General features: G+C 46.3%; 1 protein-coding gene across 1 annotated transcript in view; it reads left to right on the top strand.

Annotated features, from left to right (window-relative positions):
- Nucleotides 1-14,700: 14,700 nt before the first annotated feature.
- The window catches only part of LOC119375430 (iroquois-class homeodomain protein IRX-6), a 161,018-nt gene continuing 150,536 nt past the window's right edge, over nt 14,701-25,182 (top strand). Inside the window, exon 1 of the mRNA XM_037645610.2 lies at nt 14,701-14,936. Coding sequence (XP_037501538.1) covers nt 14,898-14,936 — 39 coding nt within the window. The 5' untranslated portion in view covers nt 14,701-14,897. The remainder of the gene's footprint in view (nt 14,937-25,182) is intronic.

Raw genomic sequence — 25,182 nt, 5'->3', positions numbered from 1 at the left:
AGATCCTTGGAGGAAGCCGTTTCTGCACGAGTGTGGTTATTATTACTATATATACTAATAACTTTCTCCGTCGCGGCGGGAGGGTGGGCCGACGATTAGCATTGTTCTCGGTATTAATGAGGCGCCTCTGGACGTTTGTCCGAGACTGCCAAGGACAGCTATTAACGGGCTCATAACATTTATGATCTATCGCGCCCGCCTGCAGCCACAAGGAACAAAAGTGGGTAATGAGATACTAAACTGAGCGCCGTGTTTACACGCGCTGTACTTTTCAACCACGGTGGCTGGCACGCGCTTCCTCTTCCCGGCCGGTTACCACAAGCCCACGGCTTCTCTTTCTCGTCTTTCCTTTTTCTCGCTCAACGACCAGACCCAACTGCGCCTCGTGTTCGCATGCAGGCCGCCGTCCATCGTCGTTTCCGAATTCTCGCACGCCCTCCCGCTTGTCTTTTTTCCCCTACTGGGACCATTATTCCATTTGTTTGTTTAGAAGCGACACAAGAGCTGACAGAAGAGTAACTGTGCCCGGCATGTTTCTCCTCTGCTGTCCGGGCCGTACACAAACGAGGAACGGGAAAAGGGGGGGGGGGGGAGCTGGCCTCTGGAGTACAGACCACCCGGCCGTGTGCGGCTACAGTGTTCGCTTCGTCCCCCTCGTCCGAACCCCACTTTCGCTGCTGCTCTCGTTTTCCTCTTTAGCTGAATCCGCTCCTCGTGGCCGATAGCAGCGAGAGAGGACCCCGGCCGAAGGAACACGACGCGCCGCGACTTGGTCGTTCGGCCGCGGGCGACACCGCGTCGGGCCGCGGGTGGGGACACTCGTCCGCCAGCCAAGAACAAAAGATCAGGCGAAAGGGGGGCTACAGAAACGAGAAGCCTGTTCGTGCTGTTGCTGCTGCAGTGCCGCTTGTCCCAACGCCGGTCCGGGGGTTGTTTGGCGTGTTGCCCTCGCAGTAGTGGCGGCAGCTAGCAGCAGCCTGGCGACACGCAGGTCGTACCGCGCAAGCGCCCGGTCGGCCTCGGCAGCCTTCGACGCCGACTTTCTCGGTTTCCCCGGAGGCGAAGGAATGCGCGGCCGAAAGAGCCGCCCCCGCGAAGCCCGCGGTGAAAAATGATGGTGCGCGCGAGCTGCGACTGAAAGCCGTGCTGTGCGCCCTGTGCCACGCCATGGCCGGCGACGAGTTGCCGCCAATGGCCCCCGAGTGTATATTTATATATACACTATATGTATATGTATATATAGATATGCTGTAGTCACTCATCGAACAGTTCTGGCTTACGCTTTCTTTTTTTTTTCTTCCCTATTCCCTCACTTGCCGGCGTGCGGACCGTGTTTGGACAACGTTTAGGCGGTACTGAGATGAATCATCCAGATGAGCTTCAAATGTTACGAGTGCAATGAGACGTTTTTCAGCTTTGTACCTTCTTCGTTTGTGTCAGCTTTTCTGTCATCGTCTATTTAGGCTCGTTATATATGGTTAGTGTTGAGCGAACTTTAGCGAGCAGTTGAGTGACCTTTAAACTTTACTCAAGCTGCTTGCTCTGCATCTTCTTCTGTTGTCTTGGTGTTCTCTATCCACATATCAGTTGGCTTCAAGAAGTCTTCGCCGTTCGTTTCCTATATGTTGATAATAATCATAAGCACACGCGCCGCGCGAGGACAGTTCACAGGTACGAAAATAGCACCAGTTTTAAATCCTTGTGTGCATGAGCATGCCCTCTGCAGTGTTGCTGAGAGAATTGGCAGTTTTCTAAAGGTGCCGTGTAGATGAAAATACGAGCTATACGGCAAATTGTTATCCAGAGCAGCAAACTTAAGGGCGTTTAATTGTGATGATTACTATTTTTTATAATATATTTCATTAAACTTTTAATAGCCTTAAAACATCCAGCCTATTAATTTGAGGCACTGATTCCAGTGAGCACTCATGACCTGCAATTGCTAGTAATTTGACAGGCAGTAGTATCACTTTTGCGATACATGTCTCTATATAGCGGGCTGCTATATGCATTCCCAGTGCCATGAGAAGCATTTTTACTGAATAGTATTTTTCCAGCCAGCACAACGGGGTTTCATATGGGCGATGTACCTGGCGCAGACTCGTAATATGCATCTGAACAGAACACGAAGGGCCTGTTAGAATGGGCAAAAGAGGGAATGGAGGGCGCAGATCAATGGCCAGGGAAGTGCCCTCATTAAAAGGTGCTATAGGCCTTGTCTAAAAAGGGCAAACATATCAATTCAAGGTTCAACATTTCCTTTCTCATCTGGCTATAACCACAGGGCAATCCATGCTGACTATCACGCGCCAGTACGAATAGAAATGTGTCCGCTCAAACGCACTCAAGTGTGTACAAGAATGCTGAAATTGAGTGCGTCTGGCACTCGGAATAGCAATTGGTGCAGGACTAGCCAATTTATACTTTTCGAATTAGGATCGAGGACAAGCGCTCCCCCTGCTTTTACCACTCCTAATTCTCCCTTTTTATGGCTGAGCCTCCACATAATATAGCTTTACAGTCTGTTCGAATAGTATGTTCCTTGGTAATTTCCAAATAAATTATAGACCGAACCGAGTATGCGCGTCGGAATTATCAAACTACAATATTCTTTAGAATTAACTGCCGTGTCACAGTTCAGTAATCGTTTAACTACACCAGAAAGAGCTCATCGTGTCATATCTTGGCAATTTCAATGTATCAGCCGACCGCCGTATGACAGTCAGTATTTCAGCTAAATGATTACATAGTGGAGTAGTGTAAATTAGGAAGCCCAGCATCTGAGCGGTTCGAAATGTTTTAGTGATATATGTAATCAAGCAGTCACAAACAATGCCATTTAACACTGCGAAGCCCATCAAGTACCCGTTTTCCTACGCTCGTTTGATACTAAAAAAATTCTCATTTCATTGCAGGAACTAATCTAAATCACTGAGTCAATCAATCGATCGATCGATAAATAAATAAACAAACAAACAAACAAACAAGCAAACAAATAAATGCTTTATTGTAAAACGTTAAAAGAAGATGTCATCATCCTCAGCCTAATCTATGGGATGTTAAATACCATAAACCAACCAGCATTACTTTGCCAGCCCAGGTCCATTTTATTGCGGCAAAAATTATATGGACACTCTCGGCGGGTATTTGCCGTCGTTATGGCCGTCATGTTCCGTATAAAGTCCAAATCGATAACATCGCCCCACGCATTGTACGTTCTATGCGCGAGCACTGGGGACGAACGCGGCTGAAGCAGAGATGAAACGAACCGGCCATCTCCGTCGCACGAATGGCGCATGGCATCGCGCCCTCGTGAAGGGCGCGAGGGTTCGACGGACAAGTGGCCCAATAGGAAGTCACCACGGAGATTCCAGGGGCCAATAGTTGGGCACCACGAAACTTCAGCATCGCCAATCAGGACGGAACAAGTTGACCCGAGACCGAGGAAACGTCCGGGTCGAAGAAGATCCGGGGAGTTCGAAGGGAAGGAGACTGGAAGGTTGCCACCGGACCGGGCGCTGAAGAGGGGCCGTCGGGTTACGGACCCGAGCCACCAGGACTTCAACCGGCCGGAGCCTCCTGCCGTCGCGTTCCCGAGCGAGGACACCATAGCCATGGTGCCCGAACTCCACCTCAAGGCCTGCGGACTCTGGTTCTGGCAGGCAAGCAGCAGCAGTTGGGCTACAGGCCCGAGCTGTGCACCCAGGTGCCAGGGCCTGTTTCTCCGGGCATCTCAGCGCGTCGCCCAGTAGCCACCGTGCCCTCGTCAAAGCCAGCCCGCGTCAACTCAACAAGCCTGAGCCACCACGTTCCGGTTGCGTTTGTGTCATCCAGCCCGAAGCGATTTGGTGAGGCAGAACTCGTTATATCTCCCGCTCTGCTGCTCAGCCGCGTCAGAGGACTGGTTAGTTTAAATCTCTGAACTTGCGTTTTGTTTGTAGTTGAGAATGTTTTACCGTGTGCAGTGAACTGTTTGTTAAGCGTTTACTTGTGTATAGTATTTCTCCTTCAGTGTATAATTAAACGTTTTGTGTGTTGTTTGGTAAACCAACGGCTTTTTTGGCGTCTCTCATAATCATATAGTGGTTTTGGGACGTTAAACCCCAGATATTATTATTATTAAACCAATGGCTTTGTCCTTGATAAAGCGCTCCGACGCTCAAGTCTTAGAGAGCTGTTGTAAACAGAAGGACCTGCATTACAAGAGAGTACACGCGCGGCCTGTCTTTCGTCGGGCGAAGGAGCATGAAGTGGCGCCGGAGGGGGGGGGGGGGGGGGGGGGGGGCAGGCTGCGTCGCTTGAGCAGTAATTGCAAACTTTGATCAAAAGGGCGCGATCGCGCGCGCTATTTCGACAGACAGCAGCGGCGCGCCTTGTTTTTTTTTATGTCAATTAGTCGTTGGGATGGTGCGCCTGCGCAGCTTGTTGATATATAAACCTGTGGATCTGCCTTCAATAAAATCAGTTGTTTGCCCCTGTGCTCGTCTGTTCTTTTCTGTTGTCCTGTCTCGTTGCGCTACTCAAAATGGTTATATAGTCCAAACACCAACTCGCCCAACAGTCAAGATCGGATCCAAAAGAGTTAGCAGCATGCTAGCCGTAATTCGTATAACATTACAATTTATTGCTGTCGCATTCATTGCTTCGCCATTGCGGCGAAACTGTGATTTTTTTTCCGCTTAATATCAACTGGTATGTCGCCCACTCCTCTTTGTTCTCTGACCCGTTCTTCTGTCTTCCGATCTCTCAATGTTACGCCTATCATTTTCCGTCCCATCGCACGCTGCGTGGTCCTTGACATTTTCACGAGTTTCTTCGTTATTCTTCAAGTTTCAGCCCACACAGGCACACAAGAACATTGAGACCAATAGCCCTTTCTGATAGTATCTGGTCCAATACAAAAAGATCACAGTAACTCAGCCACATGATCTATACTAAAATACGTTTCAATAAAAGCAACTGAAATTAATTTAACAAAAACTAGTATATCTACAAGAAAGAGTATCAACATTAATCGTAAATAAATCATTCGGGATGCCGGACTACAATTCCAAAAGCGTTCAAAGCAAGCTCAAAGATATTTCGCAATTTTTACCCGAAAAGCTCCAGCAATCGTTCTCCGCGCACAGGGTTACAATTCGAGAGACATAAATTACCATTAGTTCCTTGTGTAATGTGCACACGTGGGAACGTAATTATAGTATTAGGATAGGAAGAATTAATGTACACTATCTTGCGCACTATATGCAGGCATGTCTATACTTTCGTAATGTTGTAAAAGAAAACACACGGAAATAGTTTAATTGGATACTACATGAATGCTGGCTAGAAAAAAAATAAGCAAAATTATTATCATTCAGTAGTGTGCGTCGTTACCTTAGGACGAGTCTTCTGTCGTGCACGGTAGTTTAGTAAATTAATTATTAATCAAACAGTTACTATACTAATTATTTTTCGCTCAAGTAACGTTTTATGATTACTTTTTCGGTACGGATGTACATTTGATGACGAAAAATAAAGGTGACGAAGTTTTCTAATTTTTCTTAACGTGCAATGGTGTTTTTGCTTCGTGTGAGGTTAATACCAGCTTGCGCCCTTCATTTGTCGACCAACTATCAACGTATTTGTGTTGAATATTGGTGCAAACCATGCCAATGAAAGAAATTTCGAGAATGTCAATATTTTTGTCACTGTCCCTGAACAGATTCAAAGAGGGTGTTCTTAATAATAATAATAATAATAATAATAATAATAATAATAATAATAATAATAATAATAATAATAATAATAATAATAATAATAATAATAATTTGTGGGGTTTTACGTGCCAAAACGGTAAAACCGCGATATGGTTATGAGGTATATATGCCGTAGTGGAGGGATCCGGAAATTACCATATGGTGTTCTTATACCGGTGTTACACGGTGCACAGCTGATCACGATTAAGCTTGATTGAGATAAAGTTTCTCAACAGTGATTGGCTCCCTTTTGCAGATTTCGTATAGGAGCCATGCACGATAAAGCAATTCGATACAGATCAGGCTCGATCGCGATCAAAAGTGACCTTGTGACACCGGTATTGAATTTGCACTGACATGGCGCAGTACACTCGCCTCTAGCATAGCTTCAACGCAAACTTTGTGGTGAAAGCACAAGACGTACAAAACTCCCCCTAAAGAGAGTTGTGCGAGCACGGTCGACCACACCCTGTATGCCAAAGTATACAAGTCGAAGGCGCACATTCCAACTACGGCGACACACTAGGCAGTTTTAGAATTGGGGACCCAAGAAATTTGCGAGCCGCCAGGACGCATGCGCAGAACGCAAGCCACTCTCGGACTGTAGCGCTCGCGTTGTCCCAAGACCCTGCAGCGCGCCTTCCTTTGGGCGGCAAACAAAACCGCAGAGCGCGCGACCCCAAGAGAAGAAAAAGGCGCAGGGAACGTGAAGCCACCGCTCACGTTCCTTGCTGGCGTCGATTCTGGTGATTAAGATATCACTTCATTTGGCTCTAGTTGGCACATATTCCTGAGGCTAAAATTACAGCGCGAACGAACTTCTTTGTCCTTCTTACTTCTTTACTTGTTTGTCCCTGTACCCATCTGAATATAACTTCTGCCTTCGCGTATCTATACTCTATCATCCTTGTTACACGTTTTGGTTTAGAGGTATTCTTGTGTGCGCATGTGCGGTAAGTTTGTCTTGGGCTTATATATGCATTGGCGTATGAAAGAATAAAGCAGTTGTTAGTCAGCGATTGTGTCGTACGTTTCTTTTCTTCGTGGTTGTCTTGTGCGTTTGCGCTGTAATTTTAGCCTCAGGATTTTGGTCGCGTTGTAACATATATACTGTGATTCTGGTTCAGCCGTCTCGTTTCTTGCCTAATGTGGCATAAGCCTACAAGAGCCAAAGCGTTCCCACTAGCTCGCGCCACCACGAGCCACGGGACGTTCTTCTTTTTCGCTGGCCGACTGGCCACGAGTGGCGTGGCGCTACAACCCCAAAATGGAAAACTAGCGTGGGTCGCCAACGATACGACGAAAACGCAGCGCGGGCAACGATGCAGCATGGCCCGCGTCTCGCATAATTTAAATTTCACCACGTGTGGCGTCCCATGCGTTTCACCCAACGCCGCGTGCGTTTGTATTCTGCCGTTAGTATCCTGGAGAACGAACGAGGCACGGCGTAATTGTCTAAGGCAGCGAGCTGCGGAGCGAGGACATGACGGCGACATGACGTCCGGGACATGACGGCGACGGCGACGGCAAAAATCCGTCGTGAGTGTCCATATAATTGCTATCGCAATAATATTACCGAGTAGATAGAAGTTGCCTGTATAGGTATACTCCACGCGTTAGCTCGAGTAATGGTACCTCTGCGCATCATCGCAAAATCTCTCATGTCGTGTCATCGTTTGGAAAGCCACCACTTGCATCTCTATAACTACCTGTATAATACAACAAGCGTTGTTAATCCTTAATTATCTACGAACAGAACGAATACTCCGCAAGTTGGAATAGTAAATTCTCATTTCTATCAGCAAAGACTGTTGTGTTCTGATCTAACTGGCTTGCTGCAGAGAGATTGAGGTTTATGTCCCCTGGGCTACTCCATTTATATGTTCTGCGGGGCAAAAAAAAAGGTTAACCAATTACAAAAAAAGAATAAATAAAAAACTTACAGCAGACTGAGAATAAGGAAAATAACATCACAATGGAGAGTTCGCTTACAGGAGTTCACTTTGCAATAGGACGTTTACTTCGATAACCTACTATTCTAAATTCATAATTTAAGCTTTTAATATCAAAACCAAGACACAACCATATTCAAAATTTAGACAAGACAACGACGATGTTTTTCTGCAGGATATTTACTCAGAAATCATAAGCAAGGTACAATAAGTTAATCGTCGTTTGAGTACTGCTTTGGTGTTACGCTTCATAATGCCACACTTATTCGTTCATATTGGAATTTTCGGATGTCAATTGTAATGGCGTTGTACGAACGATTGAATCCCTCCTGAAAGTGTTGCCGGCATAAAAAAAAAAAGCCTTTATACGAAAACACCGCTATCATTAAACACACCCATCAATAAAACACACCCATCATGAAAACACTCATCATTAAAAACACACCCATCAACAGAACCATTATTAAAAAAAGCCTTATACCCGCCACGGTGGTCTATTGGTTAAGTTGCTCGACTGCTGACCCGAAGGTGGCGGGATCGAATCCCGGCCGCGACGGCCGCATTTTCGATGGAGTCGAAAATGTTTGAGGCCGTGCACTTAGGGGGGGGGGATTTAGGTGCACGTTAAAGAACTCCAGGTGGTCGAAATTTCCGGAACCCTCCACTACGGCGTCCCTCATTGGGACGTTAAACCCCAACAATTATTATTAAAAACCTTATGCGTAAATTATTAGGACATACATGACCCAAGTATGCTTCCCACGCGCAGCCTATCTAGAAACCAATTAAACGCGGCCGGTATGGGCCATATGTGCTCATGTGGCATACTTGCTACCAGGAATTTGGTAAAAATGTTATACATGCGTCCGTTTTTGTAAATACGCGCTTTTCTGCAAAATGCAAGATTTCAATACCGACATAAAGAAACAGGGTACAGGCGTGCTTTCTTATTGCTATCCCTCGGCGTTTTTATTGAAAGCGGAGATCCAGAACAAAAAAAAAAAAAAAAAAGAGCCTCAAACGTTCTCAAAAGTAAGACGATCAAGTTAGTGAACACTTGAAAAGCAGAAGGTTGTGATATATGCTGAAAGATTAGCATATGATATAGATATTACCTATTTCTTGAACATTGTTGAAGTGTTTTCTTTGCTTTTAGTGCGTCCAACTTCTGCGAAGGCAAAATCTGCACTAATTATCACGGCTGATTGAGAGTGCTCAATCTGCATCACACTTTGCCCTATATAGTATATATTATAGCCTCTTAAGACCGTGTGTACACCCCAATGACATCTGCTTTCAGCCGGTTTTCATCGTTAAATGGGGAGTGATAAACTAAATTCATCTCACGTAATGCGAGTCAAGATGAATGGAACATCTTATGTCAATCGCGTAATAATTTTGCTGTTATAGTGGTTTGCGAGAAAAATCTATGCTTTGAGTCAAATCTACGATGCTTGCAGGCATAAAGCGATGAAGCATGCTTCACCACTGACAACGCAGACGGAATGCGTTGTACAGTTCAAGTGCCACGCGATGACGCGTCAATATAGGATAAAATGTAGAGTCGGGGAACTGGAATGTAATGTTCAATCCTGGATTTCAGTAAAAGAAACGATGTTTACGTCGGGATGAATCGGAGAAAAATACCCAATCAACTTATTCTGCGGAGGTGCTGATCCGAATACATACTCGTGCAATGTAATCGAACAAGTATTTTTTGTAGAATCGTAGCCCACTGGTCGACAGTAAATAAGAGCGGAGTTATGTTTTGTGTTGTGTCACGAGGATTTCGTTGGGTCTGAGGACATTAGAGAGTTTGAGAATTGGGGACCCAAGACGCTGGGTCCCCAAGCTGCGTTGGGCAGCCTGCACTTGCGTTCGGATGATCAGCAGAGTTTGAGAATTGGGCCGAACGCAGGCTGCGTTGGGTCATGCGCACGGAGCGCCACACGTGGCGAAATTGAAATCATGCGAGACGCGGTTCATATTGCGCCGTGGCGCGCGCTGCGTCGTCTTGTTGGTGACCCAAGACGCCTTGGGGACCCACGCTAGTTTCCGATTTTTGCGTCTTGGGCCAACGCGAGCGCAAGAGCCGAAGAGTGTCGTGGGTTCTGCGCATGCGCCCTGGTGGCTCGCGAGCTTCTTGGGTCCCCAAGCTCCTTGGGGCCCCAATTCTCAAGCTCTGTATTATACGGAACACCTAACCTAATCAACCAAGGGACCAGGCAGGATTTCGTACAGGCTTCTCAACAATAGACCATATTCATACTATCAATCAAGTGATAGAGAAATGCGCGGAATACAACCAACCCCTATACATAGCCTTCATAGATTACGAGAAGGCATTTGATTCGGTGGAGACATCAGCAGTCATGCAAGCACTGCGGAATCAGGGCATCGACGAAGCCTATATAAACATAATGGAAGAAATCTACAGCGCATCCACAGCCACTATAGTCCTTCATAAAGAAAGCGACAGAATCCCAATAAAGAAGGGCGTACGACAGGGAGACACGATCTCTCCAATGCTATTCACCGCGTGTTTACAGGAGGTTTTCAGGGCCCTAGATTGGGAAGAATTAGGGATAAGAGTTAATGGAGAGTATCTCAGTAACCTGCGCTTCGCTGATGACATTGCATTGATGAGTAATGCGGGAGACGAATTACAGCTCATGATTACTGAACTGGATACGGAAAGTAGAAGAGTAGGTCTGAAAATTAATATGCATAAAACTAAAGTAATGTGGAACAATCTTGGCAGAGAACAGCGCTTCGCGATAGGTGGCGAGACGCTGGAAGTTGTAAAGGAGTACGTCTACTTAGGACAGGTAGTAACCGCGGAGCCGAACCATGAGAGTGAAATAACTAGAAGAATAAGGATGGGATGGGGCTCATTCGGCAAGCATTATCAAATCATGAATGGTAGCCTACCACTATCTCTCAAGAGGAAGGTATATAACAGCTGCATCTTACCGGTACTTACCTACGGAGCAGAAACCTGGAGACTTACAAAGAGGGTTCAACTTAAATTGAGGACGACGCAGCGAGCGATGGAAAGGAAAATGATAGGTGTAACCTTAAGAGACAGGAAGAGAGCAGAGTGGGTCAGGGAACAAACGGGGGTTCAGGATATCATAGTTGAAATCAAGAAGAAGAAATGGATATGGGCCGGGCACGTAGCACGTCGGCAGGATAACCGGTGGTCATTAAGGGTAACTGACTGGATTCCAAGAGAGGGCAAACGCGTAAGGGGAAGACAGAAAATTAGGTGGGTAGATGAGATTAAGAAGTTTGTAGGTATAACGTGGCAACAGAAAGCACAGGACCGGGTTGATTGGCGGAACATGGGAGAGGCCTTTGCCCTGCAGGGGGCGTAGACAGGCTGATGATGATGAACCTAAGAAGGGGAGAGAACGAATTTTTAATCATGAGGATGTAACGAGAGTAAATGGCATAAGATGTTAAAACAGAGAACAAATCATGCACAAATCATGCATATTAAACAACTAATAAACAAAGATTGTTAATTAATTTTCCACAATCAACTTGAAGACAGTTGTTAATACGCGAAAGTTGTAGGCCGTCACAACTGCATAGCCCCTTTTTTGGAATAAAAACAATCATTGCACGCAATTTGAGTGAGTCATCATCGAAACTTCATGGCGATATGGAAACCTATAGTGTGCCAGGCGCGCAGAAAAGGCGGCCTCTCTATTACATCATAGATTCCGACGAGGAAGTGATGAAATTTTAATGAAGGCCTGCCGCAGCAGAAGCTGTTCTGGAAAAAGCGGCAAGTCATAGAGTTTCATGCTATAAAGACTAGATGGCGATCTGGCGCTGCGATCGCTCAGCCACCGTGGGAATGATGGGAAATATACAGGCTTCGGATTGGATTGCGTTAGATAGCGAACTGTTTAAAAGTCTTCTACAGTTTCAGTTTCGTTCCGCGCGCAGCAGCTGTATCCTGCCGCAATGCCTATATGGTGTTCGCTTGCATGGGAACGTGTTGGGTGTGGAGCAAAGCACTGAAGCTGCGCCCTTTATTGTTGAAATTGGCTAGATTTCGCGCGGTAGGTCTCTTGGTTTACGGCAACGTTGCGGCTTTACAGGCTGTATTTGACAGTTTTAGCTAAGCGTCGTTCCCGTACCGCTCCGCTCCGCACAGATGTAGCGTCCCGAGCCAGCGCAGGGAACTGCAAAGATTTTTTTTTCTTTTTTTGTTAAACGCGTCTTGCCAAGACGCGGTCAACTTGGCTGCAAAACGACGAAGAAGCAAAGAAAAGCAGATCCCAAGCCTGTACTTCCCATCATTCCTATGGGGGCTGAAGCGTCGTTTTTTTTTTTTTTTATAATATGAACTCTCTGCGGCAAGTCGTCTGAAATACACAAGTGAAGCGCATAACCCTAGCGTGTTATGTGTGGTGTTTACCCGTTTATATTAATCTATAAATTCATGCGCGCCAACCACTCTATACCTGTACGCACTTTCTGCAGGAAGCTAGCGCTGTAGTTGCTGCCCATGAGTTTTGTGCTGTACATATACAGCAAGAAAACCGCGATTTCCCCCATTTCTTTCGCTATATTGAAAGAAATGGGGGAAACCGCGATTTTCATGCGCGAGGCGCGAAACAAACACCAAACATCCCATGCGAAGGTAAGGCGATCCGCTTGTGCAAGTCAGATGACTTGTCACTTTCCCCGACGCGACATGTGCACGGTTTCATTCAAGGTTCGTCACTTCTTCGTCACGGGAAGTTCGTCACGGAAAAAAAAAAAAAAAAATTGTAGATTGCTCTGCTGTCAAAGAAACTGTGGAGGTGCAAACTCGGGTTGGTGCCATTCATTTTGCAAAAGGAGGCGCCTTAACGACGACTGCAGTGTTTGCTCATCGAAACAACGTCACCGGGCTGATGATCTCTCATTTCCTCGTTATCAATTGATTCTTCAATGGAAGCTTCGATTACAAAGGTTACTCTTTCATAAGCGGAAACAGGGACGTGTTATTGTTTTCTGTATATTCACGCGGCCTATCAGGTTATGCAATCTGTTTGGAAAGTTGTCGCTAGTTTGGTCACTGGAATGCTGCATTTTTGATGTAGAATCAGCACAAGTAGAGCATGCGTGCCTCGTGGATTTCGGTGTATATAAAGCGAATTAAATGTACATAAGAAGAAGTCGCTGGTGCTCATTACTGTATTGACGTTGCTCGTTAGACAGCGAAAGAATAAGCATTTCTGTTATCTGCTGGTGGATATAGACTGTATACATGCTTAGATCGCAAAAGAACAACACAGACAAGCAATGACGAAAGGATGGCGTGCAGTCGAAAACACACTAAACCTTCAAACCACCGTAAACTTGCACTCAGTGAAAGCTTAATTACTTTTTTTTTTAAATTACCGATGCTCAGGAATAAGCCGTCTATGCATAATCAAACAGTCATGCATGGCGTCTGATCTATTATGGCGTTGCGTTGCTTAGCATGACGGAACGGATTCGTGTCTGGGCCACAGCAGCCGCATTTCGATGGGGTGAACGTCAAAACTGTCCACTAAGCTATTTATGGGGCGTTTAAAAGTAGTCAATAAAATTGACATTTTCCAAAGAATTGTAGTTAGTAAATCCTTACAGAGAGAATAATTACTCATGAATTGCAGTGTATAAGCATTTTACTTCTACTGAGAAAAGGCTATAACTTTGTTCTCCCTCAAGCCAAGGCGTTATAAATACGGACGTTATGATATAGTAAACCGAAATGGCTTGTATACAGTGCCGACGGTGTGCAATACATTGTCTGCCAGTAATATAGGTCGGCTGCCACGCGACAATCAACGGCAGCTGGGCGCTTTTTATCAGCGCAGGTTCTCCCAGCGCACGCCGCAAACAATGCGCAGACCGTTGGAGGCGCGGAAACAGCTGGCCCGTGGTCGCAAAATCCGAGCTCCCTGGAAAGCGTTTGATTATTCAGCGGATGTATGTTTGGTGACGCCGGCATGAGGGAATGCCCTTGTTGAAGATGGCGCCCTACAGGTTTACTAGGGTTACCGGCAGACATTGCTTAATACAACCACTGATACGGAATCTGTATGAATCCGTGTTAGGTTTGATACAGTAGATGACCCTCGGGAGAGTTGCTCGCTGCTATAGGTTTTGTGGTCGGCATCCGGATTCAATGCCCTGTGTCCCGCTTCCGAAGAGTGGAGTACTCGGAGCCGGCTGAAGCGACAGGGAACAGAGACAGCGACTGATGGGGAAAGAATACCATGCTAACAACCGGCACGTCTTTCGCACAAATGATGCTGCTTTGATCGGGTGTCGGCCACTTGTGCGGAAGTTTTATCTCGAGACACACACTCCTTTGGCGCCACGGCGCGCAGCCAGGGGCGAGGCAGGGGGGTGACCGCTCGCGGGGGCGTGTTCGATATCAGGCCGCCCCGGAAAGGGTGCCGGCACCGGGGGCCGAGCTCGCGTCACGTGCCGCAGCTGCCGCCAAGGCGAAGAACGGTGGCCATTTCCGCGAAACGCGCGTTCTGCGTCGATCCGCCGGCCCATCGCGGGGCCCCGAGCGAGTGCCCGGGGCAGCTGCCGCCCGAACGCGTCTCGGGCGCCAAGGCACGAGTCGGCTTCTTCCCGCCGTGGGCGCCAAGACCGTCGCACGTGCGTCGGAGCGTGCGCACCGCCCTCGCGAACCTGATTGAAATAGCTTGGCGACACACGTAATCTAGAGTGTTGAAACAAACGGGGCCGCAGGAATACAAAAAACAAACATAGCCCCGGGCCGCGAAAACGGCAGCATCGGTAGGGCGCTGCGCGCAAATTACCACCGCTGATTTAGCCGATGTCACAACACTTGTTCTCCGCGAGCCGCAAGCTTGATTGGCAGGCCACGAGCGCGCCCTGCCAATCAAGCCTCCGGAGGCGGCGCCATGCGGGGCCCCTCCCACGGCGGCCACGCTGCGCGCCGCTCGCCGGCGCAATTCTAATGCACCGTGCGCTGGCGACGAGGAACTCTGCGTCGATTTCTGCGCCGTTGCGCGTGCTCGGACTCTGCGCGCGCGGGCCCTTTGGAGCGCATCCCAGCTCCGTGGTAACGTCCCGACGTCGTCCGATGCCCGTGTGCCCCTAAAGTGGACTAAGCTGCGCCGCCGGTTGCCCCTGCCCTGCGTCGTGTGTGCGCGCGCCAGCCCAAGGCCGAGCGGCGGCGATGTCGTACGGCCAGTTCGGTTACTCGTCGTCTTCGCAGGTGAGCGCCACATGGCAGCGCCGCGCCTCTCATTCGAGCTAACCACCGGGGACTGGCGTCTGCGTCCCCAGGTCGTTAGTTCGGGTGCCACGCCGGACGGGGGGGTGCTCGCCCGTCACACGTTGCGCCCCGCGAGCACTTGGCGGCGAGAAACGAGCGGTCTGCACGCGGAAGCGTCTGCCCGCGCGTTTTCAGCCTCTGCAGTCGCGCACTGCGGGGCTCCGATTTGGCACATCACGTGTCGAGTTTATCAACGCTGTGAATGCACTGCGGGTATGACCGTTGCAACGCTGTGTGGTGATCGAACGTGAATGTCTGGGTTTCAACCTCACACGTGATAAGGGCTCCATGGGTTACGATAAATTTTCGAGAATTTGCTACACGTGTCTTCGTTTTTGGTTTCGCTTCGTATGAATTAGTCAATATATTTTAGCAAACGTAATGCTGCGCTTTGCAAGTTCATGTGTGGGGGGCAGATGTTCCAAGAAAGATTCTTATTGAGAAAATTTCGCATGATAAGGTTATAAACAGATTTGCCCCGAGCACCCGAATGCGTTCGTAGTGATGCTGCTCTTGCTGCCTGTTCTTGTGTACTGGGGTTCGTGCTAAACTATCTAAAGGCTGAAATAGACATGAATTTGACCCGAACGTTGGTACAGGTTCTGCACGAAAGCTCACAACATGATGCAGAAAGCTTTTGAGAGTATCCGCAGATTCAAAAGGGGTCTACTTTTATACCGGCATGTCAAGACACGCGCAGATGCTTCCCGTATCCGTCAGTTCTTGCTGGCCAGTTGCTATAGCTATAGAGTCACAAATACTTACACTGCGTAAAGTGGCTTGAGTAAACGCGCAATTGTGATTCATTCACGCGTATATATAGTTCCGGTGCGCGTGTACTTCAGCAACGCTGCATCACTAGCATCTACATGTTCGTTGAAATGACAATAGGGATACATTACATATACGTAAAGATGCGTTGACCGCCTGATACGAGCTGTATGCAGGGGGCAAATATACATAGTACTATCTCTCCAGAGCATGTTAACACGTGTGTGTAATAATGTGGAAACAAATGATGCACGTTGATATCACGGTATGAATTATCGCTAAGCATCATTTCGCAACAGCGCCCTCGGCACTTCGCAGCCATAATGAAACATACTGATATAGCGCGTGCCTGGGCACTGTATGTAAAAACCACATTTTGCAAATGCGCGTTCGGCGTAATGCCACACCGTCTCCCTCAGGGCCTTGCGGTGACAGGGCAGTGCGATCATAGTCAAGTAACAGTAAAGCTTGAGAGATTATATGTAACGTTTAGCTTTGATAGCGGAGCTACACGGTTAATCCACCAATGCCCGAGAGGAACATATAAGCGCAACTTTACAACCTTATACTCTTTTGACATTATCACAGTTGTTATAAGTTATACAGCAATTAACTAAGTTCATTACTCCCCAGAAACGTGTTCCATCTTGCGATCCGAATAACTCTTGTCGCTCTGGTTTTTATTATTATTACTAGTTTTCTACAAGAAGTGTTCTTGCGATGGCACCAATGATATCTTGAGCAACGACCTTCGTTATTAATACCAGATGCCTATAGTGTCCTCACAGGAAGGCACCTTCGATCATTTCAGTCCCAGGTGTTTTAGCGAAAATTGGGAGAGCGAGGTGATTACTACTTTGTAACACGCAATCTAATAATGAGGTTGTATGTGCCAAAGCTATACAATATGATTATGAGACATGCCGTAGTGGGGACTCCGTATTAATTTCGACCACCTAGGCTTCCTTAACGTGCACCTAAACCGATGAACACGTGTGTTCTTGCATTTCACCCCCATCGAAATTTAGGCCACGGTGGGCGGTAATCGAACCCGCGTCCTTGAACTTATACCTGCCAAGCTTCCACGGCGCGTACTGTGGTAACACTTGCAGGCTACTGTCACAACCGTACCAGTTTAGATCCAATTACTTTGAAAGAACGATTTTCAATGTTCTATTTATATTAATGCGTGTATACCAGGCTAACTATAAGTCGACGTAGGGTAATATAAAGTAATCTTGCAATCTCCAAGAGGGTAACTACATTTCTCGTTGTTACACGGAAAGCTTCGTGGAAGCGAAACCACAACGATTTCGTTTCGGCTGCGATACCCGTGAATCAGTGTGCGAAGGTACTTGCGATAAACAAACAATTCCTTCATTTTGCACAGTCTTTGTCCGCGTTACAGCTTTGCATATATTGAACTGCGTAATATATATTTTGATATAGACTGCAAGTTTCGCAAACCCAGCGGCATGACTCTTTATATTTAGCTTATTAAAGATTCTAATTACAGCTCCCTCCTGTCCTGCACAGAGGGCACCTGCTTGCAACCGCCTGAAGCCTGTTGATTCCCTAAACGTCGTCGTTACATCCATTACGCATATACAAGTATATAATACGTATAATATCCATCCGTCATCAGGGACAGCATTATGAAACTAAATGACGATGAACGACATGAGATTTTGTTGTTTAATAAGTGATGAGCAAGTGGAAAAATAGGCCCCTGAAAGGTTGCTATGCAAATTAGCAAAATAAACTCCAGTCACTAAATAACAAAGAAAAACAAGAAAACAAAACAAACGAGAAAAGAGGAGGGGTAGGACAAGTTTACGTGTCACGCGCTGGTATCGTTTTTTTTTTTTTCATAGTATGCATCTACATGCACACACACGTGCGCGTTCTCGAACATAAAAATAAACAAGGAAGAAAACTGCTTTTAGTACATGCCGCATAACTGTTCTGAACATTTTGCGGTAGGTCAATTGCCCGTGTTTTGGTATTGCGACCGCCGGGACCTATAAAATATGTGCTGTCTTGTAGTCGAATCAGTGCATTATTCTTAGAAGTGTGACTTACACTGAAAAAAAAAAAAGCTCCTCAGTCCCACAGTAACGCTCAGTGTTAGCTTAGTTCCAAAGTAGCAAAAACCATACAAATCAGCCGAATTTGCGTGCACAAAATATTTATACATATATCTTGCACGTGACGTCATGGACGCACAACATGGCTCCAACATGGCGGCTTTAGTGACGTCAAGGCAGTATAAGCATGCGGCGATTGACCTCCTTTAGGGTGATAAGGACGTCGCTGGAACATTATTGGGCCTCTGTACTTGAATAGCGAAGGAACCAGCATGCGAGGTATTGATAACACAAATGTGACGTCACAGAGTTGGCGCCCAGCCATGTTGGTGCTCAAACCTGGCTGTTTCAGTGACGTCAGTGCAAGCCATCTATAGGCTACATATAACTCTTCACCGTCTGCACATTTACTGCAGCCTCTGGGAAAACTTCCCCGTGGGACCAAGCTATGAAGGCTTTACAGGATATCGGAAAGACTTGAAGGGCTTAAATTGTCTACGTTTCCCTCGAACCCAGGCACGTAGGCAAGGGGGGGGGGCCCGGGGGGCCCGGGCCCCCCCGAAATTCGTCCGGCCTTCTATATTCCCGGCAACTTTTGTTTTATTTTTGCCATGGAAATACTTTCTTTCGAACAATTAGGCCTTGGGCCTCCCCCGAAAAAAATTCTGGCTACGTGCCTGCCCGAACCCATTTGGTATATGTTAAAGAACAAAGCGGTTTGATAAGGCCTTTTATCTAACGACGCAGACGGTTGCAAACCTTTGATACCCTCTCTGCCGAATCACGCAAGGTCAGTGTCCGATTTTCCACTGATCAGTCGCAAAGAATTATGGACACCGCAGTAACCAATCCAACGTTTTTTTTTTTTTTTTTTTTTTTACTGAATACGTTCGATGTGTCTTGACGCATATGGGTCCTAATGTGTCCAAATGTGTCGATAAGGGCCGTGGTGATAAGCGGATAATGGCCTGCACCTGCGACTTCTGTAAAAGCACCGGGGCGAACATTATACGGCGAACTTGGGATCAATAAATGCATTGAACACTGAGCATGATAATTCGAAGAATAGTTCGCTGAAAAGGCATGCTGTGTAGGCGGTCCGATTCTAATTCTTTTGTCAAGAGCGTCGCACAAGTCTTGACGACGTGATCGCTCAGCCCAGATATCAGGCCAGTAGAGGACACTGGCACATTTTATACGTATGCTACACGTCACAGCTTCAGAATGGCTGGAAACAGAAGACGGGCAACGATGACCTCGACTGCAGTACCATTCAAGTATTGAACTTTATGGATTAACAGTGCAGGAGTAGGACGTAACAAGCGTTACGCCACAGCATGCAATAATGACACCCAGTACCATAGTTCGACAGACAAACGTGCAAGACGAGGGCAGCATAAAATTTAACAAAGTAATGAGGTTTAACAAATAATAAACAATATACAAGAAACAACTTTGCAAAGGCTTTCGATTGTGTTGCTCACTGTCGCTTGATTTTAAAACTATCATCGCTAAAACTATAGATTCGCTCACGCCAACATTGCTCCGTAACAATTACTCCTCATCACTTTGTTACGTTTCCTCTGGTGTTCCGCAAGCCAGCGTTCTCGGCCCCTCACTATTCCTCATCATCATTAATGACCTGCCTGACAACTTACCATCTTGTATGCGCATATTTGCTGATGACAGCATTGTTTACCGTCCCATCCGCAACAGTAGGACCATCTTGCCCTTCAACAAGACCTTGATCGTATTGGTGGGTGGTGCAAGACCTGGAAGATGACATTAAACGTTTTCAAGAGCAAACTAATCGCCTTTAGTCGAAAACATCATAACTTCAGTGGCCTATACAAAATTGGTAACAGCATTGTCGAACGCACTCACGGAAGGAAGGAAGCAGAAAAAGGAGAAGGCAGGGAAGCTAACCAGAAACACTTCCGGTTGGCTACCCTACACTGGGGGATCGGGGAAGGGGAATAGAAAGACGAGAAATAGAGAGGAGTATGCCTAGGCATAAACCTAACTCCTAATCTCTCCTGGTTCACACATATCACTTCCATCTGTGCTAACGCGTCAAAATCATTGGGTTTTCTACGCCGTAATTTATATAATTCTCCCTTCGATGTACGTAAACTCGCTTATCTTGCTTTAATCCGTCCGCAACTCGAGTTCGCCTCCTCCATTCGGTCACCACATCAACAATACCTAATTAACATGTTAGAATCTATCCAGAACAGAACCAGTTGATTCATTTCGCATAATTACAGTTACCCACCCAGCAGTGGCGTAGGCAGAAATTTTTTTCGGGGGTGGGGGGGGGGGCACCTCCTTGACCCAACATTTGGTCTGGGCAGATATATGGGTTCGAGTGTCATTTTGTGCCCAGTATCCCATAAGGGAAAAAAATTTCGGGGGGGGGGGGGGGCACGAAATTGGTGTGTGCCCCCCCGCCCCCGCTACGCCACTGCCATCCAGCATAACACAGATTAAACAAGGCCTTGCACTAGAGCCGCTAAAATTTCGTCGTGACATTACCCTTTTATCCCTATTCCACAAACTCATCCACACCAGCATGATGCCATCTGTTCACCTTAACCTAGCTCATCGAACGTCCCGCCGACTGCATAACAACCTTAGCTTATCACGCATGTACGGTGAAACTGACGCTTTCAACCTGTCGGCTCTTCCACGAGCGATTCGTTTGTGGAACGATCTACCAGATGATCTCGCATCAGAGCGAGACCACGCAAAGTTCTTGAACAATCTTAAAAAATATTTATGCGCCGAAATCTGATGTATGGCATTTTCACATTCATCCGTGCCTGTAGTACTGTTACCGATATGTTTCTTCTTCCATTTTTTTTTTCACCTGTTTTTTCTTTGGGTACATTTATTTGCGAACAACTCTCTCGTCAGTTTTCATTTTTTGTTAACCTGTTGCTGTTTAAATAGTTACTTTTATGTTATCTTTTGTATAACACCTTCGCACAACACACCTTGCTTTGTTTAGCATATTTTGCACTTCTATGCTCATGTGTTCACTTACATCTTCTGTACTAATCAATGTTTCACCTCTCTATTTTGCACATGCTCTATTGCCCCCCTTGCACAATGCCCCACGAGGGCCCTGTAAGGTAATAAATGAATAAATAAATAAATAAAATAAATAAGTAAATAAATAAATAAATAAATAAATAAATAAATAAATAAATAAATAAATAAATAAAACGATGGCCGACGCTCTGAGTGACATGTTTTCAGTAATTGAAAATATTGACGGAATTTTATAACCCAGTACATCGGTGACGAAGGACGTCACAATTAATCAGCCTCGAAAAAAGAGAGAGGGAAATGTAAGGGGGGGGGGGGGGTAAGCGTCGATGTAAATGTGCACGCAAAGGCTGTTTGCATATCGCTTTCATTGGAGTGCAGGTGTCGGGAGTCAAATCCACGGCCTCGCACTCGGTAGCAGAGCCACATTAGTTACCGTGCCACAATAGACCCTTTTCATAATCCCCAAGTGCGCTTCTCTGCGCTGCATATTTGAACAACTAATGGCGGCATCTCTCTTGCTTATAGTGGAGACGAGGTCCTAGTTGCACGCGCTGAGGCTTGTCTATTGTGCGTATTTATGTCAAGAGAGCCGAGTCTACATTTTCCACGTCATAGCGCAAGCAAAATGCGCTTGAACACGCTGTTTGCAGTAAGTGACTAGCCGCCATTACTTGGGCAAACTGCATGGCAGGAAAGCTAGCTTCACAATTATGAAAAGGGTCTATGCTGGCTAAATAAGTTATATGCACAAGTTACGTTTAAGTTATGATGCCTCAAAATATTTACTGACGCTACTGCCTGGCCGCGTAAATCGCATAGCAGCCGAAAATTATGTATGAAACTCCAGCCATTTGTAATATACATGACGCGTTAAGTTTAAACCTGCTGGGTAACGTACCGGCGCGGAATTCATAACGCTTTTCATTTTTAACCCAGATTTGCTCTTATGAATTGGATCTTACGAACAATCATAGCGTAGCAGTATACTTTGTGACTATGGACCCAATTGCCTTTCTTTCTATCTCTTATGGTACATGAGAAACTCAAAAAGTTGCGCTAGTCATTCGAAGATCAACATGAAGAAATTACGCTTAATTTAACCTACGAACTTTTGCACCCTTACGCTATATAAACGTTACCAAGTAGGCTCCGTGAAGAACACCATTCTCATGGAGTAACTCAAGTAGCGAGGTCGCGGACCATTTCTTTTTCTTAGACAAGCGTGGAAGACAAGCTCAACCTCCTTGCGCAAAAAATTCGAGACGAGTGCACGGTGCACGCAGCGTCTGTGCATAAGGTTAACTCATTCGCTCCGATCAGAGTGCGTCATTCGCCATGCACTTGTGATGATTCCTCGTCGATAATTCGTATGGTGTATGGCATACAACGATATCGATGTTCTTTCGAGCACTCGGTACTGCCACGATTCAGCTGTGAGCCAACATTTAAAGACTGCACGCACGAGAACATATGGATGAAAATTATGAACATACACAGTTGATGAGGTTGGTGATTAATAAAAGCATAATAAAAAAAGCATTAGTGAAACGGTTTGAAAGTGGGGTATCTTACTGGAACTGTAGTTTGCAGCATTTTTTCGTGGCAACTAATGTAATGCACTGTGTCTTATAAGGGGAACTGCGAGAATAAACTGAAATAAAATAAACTGCGTTGAGGGAGTGAAGAGATATTTATTAAAGAAAATGCATGTGAGTTAACCAGGATCAGCTGGGGATGGGGATAAAGAGAGCCAATATATAAATCATACAGTAGTACGCATATAGCATGCAGCAACAATATACTAAACGTATCTTCGAGGTATTTTCGACATCCGCGGTCTCGTTCGCTGCCAGCACGTACATATTACAATGCGCGCTCACGGAATTGTAACTCCCAATCAAATTTATTTCATGCTATGCACCTCGTGGCACCGACTTCCAGGAGAAAGAAAAGAAAAATACACGACATACACGACAAAAACAACGTACGCGCATCTTCATTGGTTAATCATCACATGCTGGGGTCCTTATTACGCTTCATGTTGCACCCAGGTCGCCCCTCCAAGGGGACGAGCATTCGCTTCGGGATACAGCCAAGCGGAGACCAGCGCAGCGTCTCCGCTTGGCTGTGCGTGTCCCGGTGCGAATGAGATTTCCCGCGAGCGATAAAATCCCGTATTCCTCAATCTTCTTCTTCTTCCGAAGTTATTCTTTTACGTATAGTTTAAAACCGGGAGTCGACACAGGCGATACTCCCTGTTCGTCCGCAAGATCGCAACGGATTACCCGCGAAGGAACGCATTGCTCCTCTTAAATTTGTATGCGCAATTGTCACACGACACTCCCACGCTTTTGCTGTGATCATCGCTCCGGAGATGCATGTTCGCAAAAAAAAAAAAAAAACGCTTACGCTGCAATTATTCGTAAGAGAAAATTTCAAGCAATGCTGATGCTGGAAATATTATTAGCGAAGGCAGCTGGCCGAGTGGCGTGCAAGAAGCTGTTACGAAAGACAGTATTGTGAATTCGGTCCCAGTACAGTTTGAGCAGTCAGCCGCATTCGTAGCTTAGCGTAATAAAGAGATAAAAAATAGCCACGGTTGCTTAGCAGGTAAAGGTGTCACGCAGCTAAGCTCGAGGACGCAGGTTCGATTCCCGGCCACGACGGCCGCATTTCGATGGAGGCAATATGCAAGAACACTCGTGTACTTAAATTTAGGCGCACGTCAAAGAACCCCAGGAGGTAGAAATTTAATCCTGAGTCCCCCCGCTGTGCCTCACAATCCTATCGTGGTTTTGGCATGTAAAACCTCAGCAGTTATGTATTAGTTTGTGTATTTCGTTTTAAAAGCAGTGTTTAAAAAAAATGCTTTCATTCTCCTTTCCGTTCATTCCGTTCATTCCGTTTTCAGTTGCCCCGCCACGGTGGTCTAGTGGTTATGGCACTCGACTGCTGACCCGAGGGTCGCGGAATCGAATCGCGGCCGCGGCGGCTGCATTTTCGATGGAGGCGAAAATGTTTGAGGCCCGTGTACTTAGATTTAGGTGCACGTTAAAGAACGCCAGGTGGTCGAAATTTCCGGAGCCCTCCACTACGGCGTCCCTCATAAGCATATCGTGGTTTTGGGGCGTTAAACCCCAGATATTATTATCCGTTTTCAGTTCTGTGCCCGTGAAAGCGGTTTAGTACCGCTCGAACTCTAGAACGATGAGATAAACAGTTTGAATCTATGTATGTTCATGCTTAGCCGAGGCAAGTAATCACAGTAAAACAGCAAGAATATATTTTGCGAATGCTCAAATCAACGCGCATTTGCTACGCTTAAGTGAGAGTTCCCGCAGCGACTTGACGTTCCTGCGCTGACAAAAATACTCGTAGGCTCTAGACTTTGAGCTCAGGAAGACGGAGGCGAATGCGGCGCGGAGTCGCTGAAACTTGGCCGTGCTGCTCGTTCGTGTTTGTACGGTCGATGCTTTTTTTTTGTCTATTACACTTTATTACTGTCAGTTATAAGTTAGTTTAACTCCAACTGAACCCTACACGAAGCATAATCGATATCGATAGCTGGCGCCTTCTTTTGTAACTTTGTAACTTCTGCATCTTTGTAACAGCTGTAATGACTAATTAGCGTTGCACCACCCAATCATTCTTGCATTCTTTTGTGTGCGGAGGTGTGCTCGTCAGTGTCCTGTATGTTCTTCGTCCCGTTATATGCGCTGTTAGGCCACAGTGTTCATGAACCAACCAGCCCACCTCAGAACCCTTGCTACAGTTCTAGTACACTCTACCCTTGCGCTGCACATGAGAGTTTTGAGAGAAGGAAAGCTACTTTTTTAGCAGATTCAAATCAGCCAGAACTTCAGGGGAATATGGAAGCTTTAAGCGATGAAAAATCATTGAACAAGGATTTGTTGCTGCCTTGAAAAAGACACGATCCCTTGTCGAAACGTCGGCTCCAGCGACGGCGGCTGTTCAAGGACTTTTCATCACCTTTTTAGGAGGTCGCTAGTGGTCAAAGATGAATAAGAGCGCCCACGAAATACAGGTGTTTGAAATTATGCGAATCGGGCAAGAGGTTCCGTAAATAATGCTTGTCTGTAATTGTATACTCCCGCGTGTTATATGCGCATGCATCAGTTATGTTACAAAATACGCGGTTTATGGGTGTTTTACGTGCCCCAAAAAATATGATATAATTACGAGACACGTCGTAGCAGGGGACTCTGTATTTATTATGACCACACAGGGTTGTTCAGGTTGCACTTATATGCAAG

This window comes from Rhipicephalus sanguineus, chromosome 1 (assembly GCF_013339695.2).
Source record: "Rhipicephalus sanguineus isolate Rsan-2018 chromosome 1, BIME_Rsan_1.4, whole genome shotgun sequence".
In the NCBI taxonomy this organism is placed as follows: domain Eukaryota; kingdom Metazoa; phylum Arthropoda; class Arachnida; order Ixodida; family Ixodidae; genus Rhipicephalus; species Rhipicephalus sanguineus.
The sequence above is the reverse complement of the archived record's forward strand: the minus strand, read 5'-3'. Positions and strand labels throughout refer to the sequence as shown.